The 13,574-nt window shown below is 46.8% G+C and overlaps 1 protein-coding gene across 2 annotated transcripts in view; it reads left to right on the top strand.

The window, feature by feature from the left end:
• The window catches only part of Ccdc60 (coiled-coil domain containing 60), a 150,051-nt gene that overhangs the window by 119,202 nt on the left and 17,275 nt on the right, over positions 1–13,574 (top strand). For both annotated transcript variants that reach the window (XM_040731531.1, XM_040731530.1), the window contains 2 exons: positions 6,433–6,523; positions 10,299–10,533. In XM_040731531.1, coding sequence (XP_040587465.1) covers positions 6,433–6,523; positions 10,299–10,533 — 326 coding nt within the window. The remainder of the gene's footprint in view (positions 1–6,432; positions 6,524–10,298; positions 10,534–13,574) is intronic.

Here is a 13,574-nt window from a genome sequence, read left to right as displayed (position 1 = left end):
CCCCAAATGGAGGGGCACAACTGTGAGGGATCTCCTACTCCTCATCTGGACCTATGAGGTAGTAAGACACACACCTTTAATCTGCATCTTTTGAGCTTGGAAAGCATACCTCTATAGGCCATACCTTCTTCTGGAAGCCTATATAAAGACATGAAAGAAGGAAGCTTTTGATCTTTGCCTGCATATGCTACATACCCTAACTCTCAGTAGCAAGTCCATTCCTTCACTGACATTAGAGCCTACTTCTTCAGGATTCTGTGATACATCCAGCTTGTAGAGTGAACTAATAACAATTCTCAGACTTTCCTATTCATATCAATCGGTAGTTGAATTAGCTGGACCACAGCCTTAAGTCATTCTAATAAATACTATACACACACACACACACACACACACACACACACACACATATATATAATATGTATATATATAGAGAGAGATGAGGGATGGAATTCATTCTATAAGTTCTGTTGCTCTAGAGAACCCTGACTAATACAGAAGCCATGTGTATCAGCTCTTAATAGCCAGTGAGAACCAATATAAACTGGCCCCAGCACATCACCATATAGGATTCATAAATATATATGTTACTATTGTTGTTAATTATGGGGTTAAGGTCCATAGAAAGTACATGAAAACGTCTTTTCAGCCAGCCAGAAAGTAGGACACCTTCTCCTGGACGCTTCGTCCATCCTTGAGGCCTCACCTGATGCCATCACATTGATTTCCCAAGCCTTGGATGTGTATTCCTAAAACCCAGGTGGATTTGAATGACTGAGATCAAGAGTTTAGGCATCAGTTCTGCCTGGTATCCCAGACCCATAACCACAGCTAATTATAGTGGTTGAGGCAGGAGGATTTCAAATTCAAGGATTGTCTGGGCAACTTAGCATGACTGCATCTCAAAAAAGACTAGAAAGAGCCCTTGAGTATACATCTTTGCCAGTGCCTTTGTCGATCATGTGCAAAACCTTGGTGCAAAGGCCCTAGCTTCAATCCCCAATACTGAAGGAGAAAGTAGAGATTTTGGACATCAGCCTAGATGACTCCACACCCTGCCACCTGCTAACTGTGTGATCACAGGCAAGTCACTTAACCTCTTAGCTTGTGTTTCATCACCTATCAAATGGATTTCTGACCCAACAGACTTATTCCTAAGACCGGGCAAGCTCATGTCTAGAAACACCGTGAATGTTCATTCTGTGACAGTCATTGAAGATAAAAATCTCTGCCTTGAAGAGCAAACAGAGTTGTGCTCATCAGCACCTCTGAGACCTCAAGCCAGTAAAGAAATAAACGCAGGAAGAGAGTTCTACTACCATGGTGACTGGGCAAGCATGCAGGTTGGGGAGAAAGGCCACACCAGCCCTCACCAATGGCAGCAAGCCTCAAGGAGCAGAGAGGGGAGTCAGCAAAAACTGGTTTACCCCGAGGGAAGAACACGGGAGCAATGTGATTATCTAAGTCTGGTTACCTCGGGCTATACCAGAGAGACAGCATGGGCCTTGTCAGAAAACCAAGTGAGTGGAAAGCTGACTTTAATAAGCTAATGTTCATGCATATGCTGTTTGCTTCATAATTTGTAGAACATTCCCATGAGTTCAAGGCCTCTCAATCTATGGAGTAGAGTGAAGTAACTGAAGATCTTGGTACCCTGAAGCCACCCAATTGATAGATCTGAGTGGGCCTGAGAATCTGCATTCTAGCAAGCTCTGGCTAATCCTAACTTTTATTAAGAATCTAGACACTCGGGGCTGGGCGGTGGTGGCACACGCCTTTAATCCCAGCACTCGGGAGGCAGAGGCAGGCGGATCTCTGTGAGTTCGAGGCTGGGCTAGACTGACAGCCTCCAAAACAATACAGAGAAACCCTGTCTCGTAAAAAACCAAAAAAAGAAAAAAAAAAAGAAAAAAAAGAAAAAAAAAGAATCTAGACACTCAGGGCTAGTGACCTCTTGCTAACAACAGGGCCTCCTCCTAAAGGTTCTGAAGCCAAAACGGCACCATCAGCTGGGACAGGCTACCAGAACATGACCCTGCACGGTCTGATTCAACCTTGATAAAGTGAAAGTCTTCTCTTATAAAACAGTTTCAGAAGCCGATCCAGATGTGCAATTTTGCAAATACAGAATGTGTGCTATTTGATCTAACAGAAGAAGAACCCTTCCAAATGTGAACCCCCATCTTGGAGGTGATCAGTAGCTACACTTCCGAGATTTAAGTTCTCATTGTGAAAAGTGTGGCAGAATTCTGAAGAACACACATAATAAGCAATTTTCTAATTTAACCTTTTTTATATTTAAATAGGGTTCCCGGCCACTGCTGGAAAATTCGAGGTAAAGGAAGTGGCCCACATCACTGGCCACCGGAGCGACCACCCCAGGAAAGGGGCTGGAGGATGCAATCAGTAGTGAACATGCATAGATCAATACAATCTGCAAGGCTAGAGGGATGGCCCAGAGACTAAGAGCACTTGCTGCTCTTGCAGAGGACCAGAGTTTGGTTCCTAGCACCCACATGGTAGTTCAAAGCCACCTGCAACTCCAATTCCAGGGGATCCAATGCCCTCTCCTAATCTCTGTGGGAACCAGGCACACACGTGGTGCACAGACCTATATGCAGGCAAAACACTCATACACATAAAATAAATGGAATTTTTAAAAATCTGCAATAGCAACAGTCACAACCACAAGGAATCCGATGGGTGACATGACAGTGACGGGAGAGGCCTGATTTCAGTTTGGTCATCAAGAAAGATGCTCTTAGAATGGGCATTCTGGGTGAAATATCTGATTTGCCCCCCCACTCTCCTCTTCTCAGCCAACACAAGGGTATCCCTCCCCACTCTGGCCAACATCTCAGGGGTGGAAAAACACCACACAATCATCGAGTCACCTTATTTCTGAAGAAGCAGGATAGGACTTCCTGGCCCGGAAGATTCCAGAGCTTGGACATTGCAGCCGCCCTGGTGTGTAATCAGCATTTCTTCCCCTCAGCCACAGGCCAGGTGAACATCCTAAACTAGCCCAGAGATTCTCCTCTTGAGAAGAACACACTTTACTCTGAATTGGAGTCGGGAAAGTGAGAGTAAAGTGTTTGAGAAAATTGCTCTGATTGCCCCGACAGATAGACATCATCAAGTGACCTTCAAGAACAGAATGTGCCCGGAGGATCCCGGGTGCAGAGCTGAGTCTGCGCCCAGTGCTCTCTCCCCTTGAGTTCTGGGAAACAGGCACCTCCAGAAAGCATCAGCACGGGGAAATTATGGTCTGAAAACCACAGCTTTCTCCCCTGGAGAGCCACCTGCCCCACCTCATTTCCCACCATCGCCAACTCCTTCTCGAAGCCACACCCAGATCTCGGTTGATGAATGTGCGCTATTCTTTTTAATAGCTGAGCCCGATGCACCCATTAGTGACTCGTTTCTTTTCACGCCCAGGACAATCGAATCGGATGTGCTAAACGAGCCACGCTGGCCTCCTCCTCCCCACCTCTGAAATTGGCTTTTGGCTCAGCCTCCACAGTGACACCGGGCCTTGCTCATTATTGCCACACAGGGAGCCAGACGGATGGAGGCTCTATCTAAGCCAAGCTCCCACCATGAGCAAGAAGGAGTCTACTGACTTGGGGACTGGCAGGCAAAACATCCACCCAAACAGCCACCTGCCACTCTAAGGTCATGTATTAAAAAAAAAAAACAAAAAACAACAACAAAAAAAAAAACGCAAGTCACAGAGAGACACGGACTTCAGGGGACAGGGAAGCAGGGTTCCACTTGGTGAACAGTGCTAACGGGGAAGGCTCACCAACTGGATTTTAGCCCCCTCAGCGAGGGGCAGAGTGGACTTCCCTTCTCCGGCCGCTTCTGATCTTTGCTCCCCGCCTATCGATCCTCCTTTTGGGTTTATTTGCTACTGAGAGCGAAACATCAGAGAGACTGGTTCTGCCTAACCTGGCCTCTCCTTTATCAATAGCTTTGCAGAGGGCTTGCTGAGGGCTTCCGAAGGTCTACAGGGACCTGGAAGCGTCTTTAGTTCATTTAGCCTGCCGCTTGAAGTCGCAATAGACTTCAGGTCTCCTTGGAAGTCAGCATTAGCAGAAGGCTTCTATCTTCCTGATTGGGCCTGAATATTTAAGATTTTGAAAGCTTGTCTGGGCCCAGATTTAATTTTAAAAGGGGAAGGAGGTTGCTTTTGAACTTCAAGAAGGCACTGGCAGCTCAGCAGGGGCTGCCTTAGCAAAGGAGAAAGCCAAAAGCCCCGCGGTCATGAAAGACACCGTGGAACACCAAAGCCGCCTGTTGGTTAGCCTGAAATCAGGCTTCAGAAGTGCCGCTGTTTAAATACTGTGTATAAGGCTGGAGCTTGGCTCCTTCCTCTGGCTGGATTTTAAATATTCCTAATTTGATTACTCGAGGGAAAAGCAAGCAGAACCAACTCAAATGAACTTCTCTGATAATTATTCAGAGCTTTTTATTGTGCAATCAAACATAAAGTTCTAAAAAAAAAAAGCCTGGTGGCCCATCCCACCCCCACCCCAGCCTGGCACCCACCCCTGGGGAATGTTTCTTGTGTTGTGGTTGTGTATCACTAGACACCCATCAGGCCCAGCCTAAGGGGCAGAGGGGTCCCGCTCCTTATTGGTGACAGCCTGTGAATCTGCTACCCAGAGCCCCGCATCATGAGAAGCCAACCTTAAGTTCAGTTCATCTGACCGTGTTCACCCCCTGTATCTGAATACTTTGATCCACAACCATCATTCGGGCAGACTTTGACAAGCCTAGACACTGTGAGTGCCACCCCACCTCACCCCAACTATCAAAGTTGTTCTGGTCACTTTATCTCCTCAAATCCCTGCTCTGTGCAGGTTGAGAGTCAGCCAAGTACTTGACAGGTCTCACACATTCAAAATCATCCTTCAAAGAAAAGGAGATTAAAAAGGAGATGGATGGATGGATGGATGGGATGGATGGATGGATGGATGGATGGATGGATGGATGGTGTGTGGATGGATTGATGGGTGGGTGATGAAATTTATGAATGGGTGGGAATGTAGATGGATGGGTGTGTGAATGGATGGAAGGATGAATGGGTGTGTGGTTGGGTGAATGGATGGATGGATGTGTAGATGTGTGGATGGATGGGTGGGTGGATGGGTGGGTGGATGGAAAGGTAAGAAGACAGATGCTAGATGGCTAGATGGACAGACAGATGTATGGAGAATGGAAGGATAGAGGGATTCGATAAGCCAATTGATTGATTATACAAGAAGTTAGATCACATAGTAAGATTCCTCATTTGTGTATCAGTAAAGACTTAAGGTCCCATAACCATTAAACTCAAAATCTAAAGGCTCTAAAAACTCAGCTTTTTCATAACTCATCTGGTCACAAAATTCAGACTTGAACCAAAATGAACTAAACTGAGAACCCCTATTTTAGAGTCTTTATTTCTCTCACCGAGTATAAATATCTATCTACTTTATTCCAGACACGTTCATGTGTTTATAAGTGTCTGCCCCGGGCCTGTTGGAGGGGCCTTAGTAATGCACACAGTGTGTCCCATTCAAAAAATGCCAGCATGGCAAATTTGGTAACACGATGAGGGAGGGAATGAGTCACCCACGGAGCCTGTTTGAGGGAGTGGTAGAAAGTTCCCAGGCTACAAGGGAAGACTTGCATGATGATGTTGCAAGTCTTGAAACTTACTTACATGGAGGAGGAGGACACTCCAGTAAAAACAGCTCAGGATCACAGCATAAGAGAAACACAGAAGCCCAGCTCCATGACAGGGACCTGTGCAAGGGAGGGGCCTGGTTACAAAGGGCAGTGACAATGACCCTGGGTCAAGGTGACAGTGATTGGGAGGATTCCCTGAGAGCCCGGAGGCACCTGGCACAGAACATATCCCTAACTCTTGGCAGTAAGCTAAAAACCAATGACTTTACTGTGCGACTCATCATGCACGCCCGCACCCACCCTCCCCTGGACGTCCAGTCACACTGTGCCCTGTGATACTCAGAAACGTTCCTGACCATGGTGCCCATGATCCTGGACAAGGCATTAGTGCAGGAAGGAAGCCACTTTTCTGTCCACCCCCAGCATAACTGCAACCTCACCCTGGACTCAGTAAAAGTGCCCAAGTCCAGAATACAAATAGATCCAGAACTCATGCAAATATACCCCACCTCCCACAGTCCTCACCCAGGAGAGAGCGATCTCTCTTAGCCTCAGGAGTTTTTACCCCAAAAGCGCCACCTATGGATAACTGTCCCCCACAAAAAAAAAAAAAAAAAAAAAAAAAAAACAGTAGGGGAAGAAAATCTTACCAGAGACCGTTCAGCCTGAATTTATTGTTTCTGTAGGATGGGGGGAGACGCTGTAATAAACCGAGATCCTGCAAAATGAAAACTCATTAAGTTGTTTGTCACGCAGGGACCCAGGTGGCAGCAAGAGCACAATAAAGAAGATCAACAAGGACAAGTCCATGGGGCAGAGGTGGGATCACTTCGTCACAGCGCCGAAGGTAACCTGGAGCCCACCATACTGTGAGAGCTCAGGCCCCGGCCAGGGGAAAGCCAGTCTCTAATGGGAAAGGTTTATTTATGTGTGTCTATGTGACTTCCCAAGCAAAGGGAAAAAACCACATGCCATTGGATTTGTTTTTTGTAAATTTTAATTAAAATGGTTATCTGGGGATTATAGGAAAAATGACATTTGGCCAAAAACACTGGAAAGAGAAGAGAAGGAAAGGGAGGATGGGCACTTAGTAAGATGCCATTAGAAGGAAAGAGACTCACCTCACTCCATCTTTTAATCAATAATCTCTCTCTCTCTCTCTCTCTCTCTCTCTCTCTCTCTCTCTCTCTCTCTCTCTCTCTCTCTCTCACTCACCTCCCTCTGTCTTTCCCCCTCCTTCTTTCCCCGCTCCTCTCTCCCTTCACTTACTAGACAGGATAGTCTTCCAAACCACATGGGTCTTCACTAATGAGAAGATATTTTGAAGTCTGTTACCTTCAACCCAAAGCTCTGCCTATCCTCGAAGCCCAAGCAAACTACTCCACAAACAAGCACCCAAATAATAGCGAAAATAAACGGATAAAGCTGCTCGTAGATGGGGCATGTAGCCCCTCACCCACAGAACTGTTACAGTGCCCACCCCGCCTCCCACACAGTGCCCACCCCCAGCTACCTCATGGTCAGTGAGAAGCTCATGGAAAGGATATGCAAACTCATGGGAAAGTGTAAAAAGAGAAACAGGCTATGAGGCTCAGAAGTAAAGGCGCTTGCACCCAAGGCAGATACCCTGAACTTGATCTCTAGGACCAACGTGGTGGAAGGAAAAAACCACCTCCATCAAATTGTTCTCTGACCTGTGTCCTCTGACCTACACACACACACACACCTAATATGTACAAATTTTAGGAAGTATTTCCCAGCATACTGACAAAAGGGCCAATTTCTTTAATTGTTACTCCATGATATCTTCTGAATGTCCCACAAGGCACTGTTCTTACACTCTGACGGGAGAAGTTGTTGGAGCTTAGGGAGACTAGTGACTTGCAGAGGCTCCCACAGCTGGGCCAGGGTTCACCTTGGGCCTGTGTGTTAAACACAATGTTCTTCAGAGTCACACTCTCCACAATAGGACCATTCCCTCGTTTCCTGCTCTTTCATCGGCATCCTCAAGGATCCAAAAAGCAAGAGCCTTTGTTTTCTCACACAAAGTTGCTATGGAGACTCTGTGTGCATCTGTCTCTAGAGACCCACAAAGCAGCAGGAGCTTATGAGCTGCAGGGTTTAAAAAAAAAAAGTGTCCTTCTAGAATGCTGAGTATGGCTACAGCCGTATTCTCACAACTGAATCTCCCACAGAGCATGCGTGTCACACCCTGGCGGAGGAGCCATCCGGTCTGGGGGTGGCAGGGCACTGGGGCACCCACTCTGGCTTGTTGCATTCTGTGACTTTGGACAACCCTTTCTTCTCTTCACCTGACCTCAGTTTACCACTCTGTAAAGTGGAGATCCAGAAAGAGACCCTAGCCAACAGTCCCCCATTGGGTTTTTGGTATGCATAGACCTCATCAGTAGCAGGCAGTGTTCCCTGAGGGAAATCTTGTCGGTGGAAAAATCAGGCTGAGTGGAACACAGCAGGGAGTGGTGAAGTCTGTGGCAAAATGAAGCACAGCCAAAGGGAAGGCAGAGACTCATATTACCACATGCAAATGGAGCCCAGGCAGGGTTCATTATTTTGAATGAAAAGCCAAACACTCAGGTCTTTTCCATAAAAGTCTTCAAATATGTAAAAAAACCATGGGTGGCTAAGTACGTCTCCCCATGGCATCCAACCCCTGCTTCTTAGAAAGCATAAGGATTCACTCTGGGGAAACTTCCCATATATATATATATATATATATATATATATATATATATATATATATATATATATATATATATTGTCTCTCCTGAGGCAGACTGTGACAGCTGGGTCACATCACTCCTGAGCAAACTGTGAAAGTCAGAAAGGCACCTGGGGACTTAAGTCAGGCAGAGTCAATTCAATAAAGGTCAGACAACACACTGAAGCCCCGCACGTCTGTCTCCCCCAACATTTTATCTTCCTGACACTCTCAATTAATCAGAAGTGTCAGCCCTTTACTTAGGTCCCCTGGCTGGGGTGGCTAATTGAATGTTAATTAATGACGACTTTAGGAGCACAAGATGGAATCCCAGCTCAGAGAAGGTGCAGGAAGGACAGCAGTCACCTCAGTCTGTCCCCACTTTTTATAAATGAAGAAACTGAGGCACAGTGATCAGTCCCTTGACTCTGAATCCAAGGCTACTTGCAAGACCCTGGGGTCGCCCCCTGAGACACAATCTGTTAAACCTTCAATAACGGTGTTGGCCTAAGGAGTCCCGTCTCCAGCGCCAGAGACTCAGAAGTGGTTGCTGAAGCAGGAAGGGTGACCTCAGCTTGTACGTGCTGTCCCTGAGCTCTGACATTCTCTCTCACAGGGGGCAGGGGGTGTGGAGTGTCCTGTCAGGCTGACAAGCTCCTGGCCACCCTGCAAAGTCAGGACAAGGGAAGCCTCCTGACTGATGCAAGCTCTCGCTGTTGAGTTCTTCCATCATTCTGTATCCCGTGCACTGCCTTGGAAAACTGGATAGACCCAGTCCAAACTCCAGTCCCCCAGCCCGTTGCACACTGAAGCTGCCTTCTGTTTGTGCAAAAGCAAACTTAGGGAAGGGAGCAAAGCAAAGGAAGAAATGGGAGGCAAAACTCCACAGCCTTAGTCCTTTTCCCTTCCCTCAGCTCTAACCTTCCTCTGTGTAACCAAGAAATCCCTCCCCTCTTCTAAGGCAGGGACAGTCCGGTCCACCTATGCTCAAGGCCTAAAACATCACAACACCTGTGCTTCCTTCCGTGCAGTTGACCCGGAAGAAAACCCGCCGAGCATACGTCTCCTCACCTAGTGTTGTGATGTTAAATCTTGGTGTGGCCTTCAGGATCCCTTCTGCTCCTGGCCACCCTCCTTCCTAGGACATTAAGCACTAAGCATTTCTTACAAGTATGACACCAATCTGAGTCATTCTAAAAGCTCTCAAGGAAAATTATTTCTGGGGTTAGGGAGATGGCATGGTGAGTAAGACGGCATGCCACACCAGAGTAACCACCTGAGTTCTAATCCCCACCACCTACATTAAAGGCCAGGCAGGGTGACATGTGCTTGTAGCCCCAGCACTGCAGGGAGAGTGGAGGAGACAGGAGGATCACTAAGATTTACTGAGCACCAGCCTAGCTCCAGGGTCAGTGAGAAACCCTGTCTCAAGGGAATAAGATGGAGAATGATAGAGCGTGATTCATGGTGTCTTCCTCTGCCCTCTTCTTCCACTAACACACACACACACACACACACACACACACACAGAATTTAAAATACAATCATCTGCATTGAGCTCTTTTACATCTCTGCAGTCATTGTGGCATTTTAGGTGGCACTTCCACAGAGAAAAGAATGTCTTCTGATGATCTTGGTTGGTGACAAATGGTCGTTCCAGGTCCAGCTTGTGTCCATGGTGTTTACAAGGACCCAGGAGTGTCCTTTGACCTTCCGCCTGGACCTCAGCAGAGATCAGAAATACCATTTCCCTTTTCCTTCCTTTCTTCCTCCTTTGCTTCCTCCCTCCTTCCTTCCCCTTCCTTCCTCCTCACTCCCCCTTTCCCTTCTTTCCTTCCCACTTCCCCCTCCCTTTCTTCATCCATCCTTCCTGACATCCTTCTTTTCTCTCTCTTTCCTTCAGACCAAGAAATTCAAAATCCCCGCCCTTCGCACAGCCAGCCGCAAACCCAGCCGGCGAGGCTCCACCCTCAGTCTCACTAGGACCAGTGGGGGTTCTTCTCCCCAGAGCAGCATGATTTCTGTGAACCCCGGCTCTGACGAACCCCCAAGTGTAGTCACGCAGGCCACTGGCAGCAAAGACATTGAAGACAATGAGTCATCATCAACTAAGCCAGAAGAAGAAGCTCTCCATGCCCGTAAGTCCAAGATCCCATCATTGTCTGTATTGATATCTGTAGTCTTTGAGCCTCTCCTGCCCTTCTTCAAGCCCCTCTCAGCAGAGACACAGAAGTCAAAGGTCTCCATCACCTGTTTTGTTCAATGTCTTTGGGTCCTTTCCTTGACAGTCCCTCCCCAAAAAGGCTGAAAATACACCCTGTGAGTTGTGTCACTCTGAGTCACTCCTCCACAGGGACACAGCCACGATCACCATTTACTTTTGTAACACTTTAAAGTATATTTTTATTTTTCTCATTTCTATACAATTTTATCCTTTCCACATTTCATGAATATGGACATTATGATCAAGATATTTCTGCCTTATTTTCCCACATTCTTCAAATTCAGTACCTGATTTTTTACACAGATCTGTAGATGTGGTTTTTGATTGTTTGTTTGTTTGTTTGTTTGTTTGTTTGTTTGTTTTTGCTTGGTTTGGACTATTTTTGTGTGAGAGAGAGAGACAGAACACATGCTCATATAGCTCAGGATGTTCTGTGGTTCACAGTCCTCCAGCCTCCTGCCTGAATGCTAGGTTAAAGGTGTATGTATGCAATCACATGCAGCTAAAGGCACCATGCATTTTAACCAAGCATTGTTAAATGTACAAGCCAACAATTTTATGAGGTTGACAGAGCACGTACCTGTCACAATCTGACACATTGTTCCATCAACCCATCAGAAGACATGCCCATCCATTGTCCCTGTCCCTCCCCAGTCTGAACCTGAGGGGGCCATGAATCTTTCCTACACAGAGGTGTGGGTTTTATCTGCCACCTTCAGTAACTCACAATGCAATGTAGACTCCTTGGGAGTCTACTGAAAGCTATGAATCTTCTTCTAAGAAAGAAATCCAAAACCATGAATACCATCCAAGGGTAAGGGAGACCTCCAACCTCAAGAAGAGAAACTTGCAGCTGGATTCCACAAACCTGCATTGAACAAGTATAATAAAGTCAGACATGTAATAGAACCTGAGCGGGTAAAAGGACCAACCTTGCAAACACAAGGACCTGGGTTCAAATCCCCAGAGCCACCAAAAACCAGATGCCCAGCTGAGTGTCTGTAATCCCATCACCCCACAGAGAGGCAGGAAGCCAAGGCAAGACTCCCTGGGAGCTGATGGGTCAGCTAGCCTCATATACACAGTAGGAAAATGACAAGGAGATCCTGTCTAAACAGATGGAAGATAAAGTCAGACATCTGAGCCAGGGCTGGCCCAGGAAGAACTGGCAAAGACCTGGTGCTGTTTAGATTCAAGGGTCCAGATAGGGCCTGGCTTATCAGAGTCAAAAATGTGCAAAACTCCAGAGGTGCAGGAAGGAGCCAGAACCTATCAAGAAAAGCCCAGGGAGGACTCAGAGCTCTCACAGCTATTCTCTGGACCCAGAGGGAGTCAGAGAGTGAGTCCTCTGAATTTCTGGAACTTTCTTCTTTCAATGTTTGCGTGTTGAGTGCCCAGGATGTGGAAAGATGTGGTGAAGGTGCATTTAAGAAGGAAAACAAGGAAGGTGGTAACAAGCAGCAAGACCACTGAGGTCAAGGTAAAGGGAGGACAATGACAGTGAGTGATGATCCGGAGAGAGGGCTCAATCTTCCCGTCAGCCTGGATGGTCCACAGAGGCCTCTCTCATCTCTGACCATTGAGCTGAGACCTGAAGAGATGGGGCTTGACAGCTTTCTAACAGTCTCTCTACTCCTTGCCCCACCCCCACTCATTGATTTCTTTTTCTCCATGTTGATCTGGAGGGAACTTCTAAGTTAAATACTGGATACAGTGACCCCACCACGACCGCCAGTTCAGCATCTTTTTAGTGATGCCCATGGCCTCTAAACATCTTCTTACTCAGGATGCTTATACCTGGCTTAGCATTGCTGCTTCACATCTTTAGCAGACCAACCTCAACCTCACCAGTAGACTTTCCACTGTTCAAAGCACCATCCTAAATGACATCTTTATCCCCTGACGCCTGGGGCTGGTAGATGCTGTCTTGATCTTCAAGCCCCAATTCAAATGCATCCCCCTCTCCCTGTGAAGCCTCACTTGAGGTGCTCTCTTTTCAAATTTCTTGGTACTTTATATTGGTTCTTATTGATAACTTAATTTTAGTATACTGTTTTCATCTCATGGTATCAAAGAGGTTCTTTTTTTGGTTGACACAGAGGCCTGAAAACAGTGACTTTAAAAAGATCAAAGTGTCCATTTTCCTACAGAGTAAGAAGACCAAGCAAAGATGAGTAGAATGACTTTCAAAAGTTTCATCGCACATCTTCTTTATCCTGTCCTTTTAATTGGCCAACCTCAATCTCACTGACTGATAGAGCTCTCACCGTCACACCCACATTCCAGGTAGGAAGCAGAAGGCAGTAGATAGGGTAGAAAAGTGCCCACACTCGATGCGTATAAGCAGCCTTCTCAGCAGCTCCACATCACATTTGTAAACCCCATCGTCAAGGAGGAAAATGGATGAGCAGGTGAAGATGCTTGACACCGAGCCTGATGACCTGAGTTGGACACCTGAGACCCGAAGGGTGGAAGGAGAACTGACTCTCCAAGATTTCATTCTGACCTCCACATACATACACACATGGAGAGAGACAGGGAGGGAGGGGAAGAAGGACATATGGAGAGAGAGAGAGAGAGAGAGAGAGAGAGAGAGAGAGAGAGAGAGAGAGAGAGAGAGAGAGAGAGAAAGGAGAGGGAAGGAATTATAGACAACTTCATTGTCTAGAACTCAGTCATAGGGCTACACCCAACTGCACCTAAAGGATGCTGGGGAAATGATCTGGAAAAGGTTCCCCTTCTAGGTGGAAAAAGAATAAAAAGTCCCTAAGACTAAAGCATGAAGGGGAAGGGAGATCAGACTCCCGCAGGCCTGGGTGTGTTGTTTCGTACCTTCAGCCTGGCTCACACTAGATGTACAGCCATTGCTGAGAAATGTTTCCACCGGGGAGACAGAGCTGTCTCTGGCGGGGGGTGGAGGGATCCCTTCTTAGCTGACCCACTCTTTCCTTTCAA

This window comes from Mesocricetus auratus, unplaced genomic scaffold (genome assembly GCF_017639785.1).
Source record: "Mesocricetus auratus isolate SY011 unplaced genomic scaffold, BCM_Maur_2.0 Super-Scaffold_100025, whole genome shotgun sequence".
In the NCBI taxonomy this organism is placed as follows: domain Eukaryota; kingdom Metazoa; phylum Chordata; class Mammalia; order Rodentia; family Cricetidae; genus Mesocricetus; species Mesocricetus auratus.
Note: the sequence above shows the minus strand (reverse complement) of the source record. Positions and strands in the feature narration are given on the sequence as shown.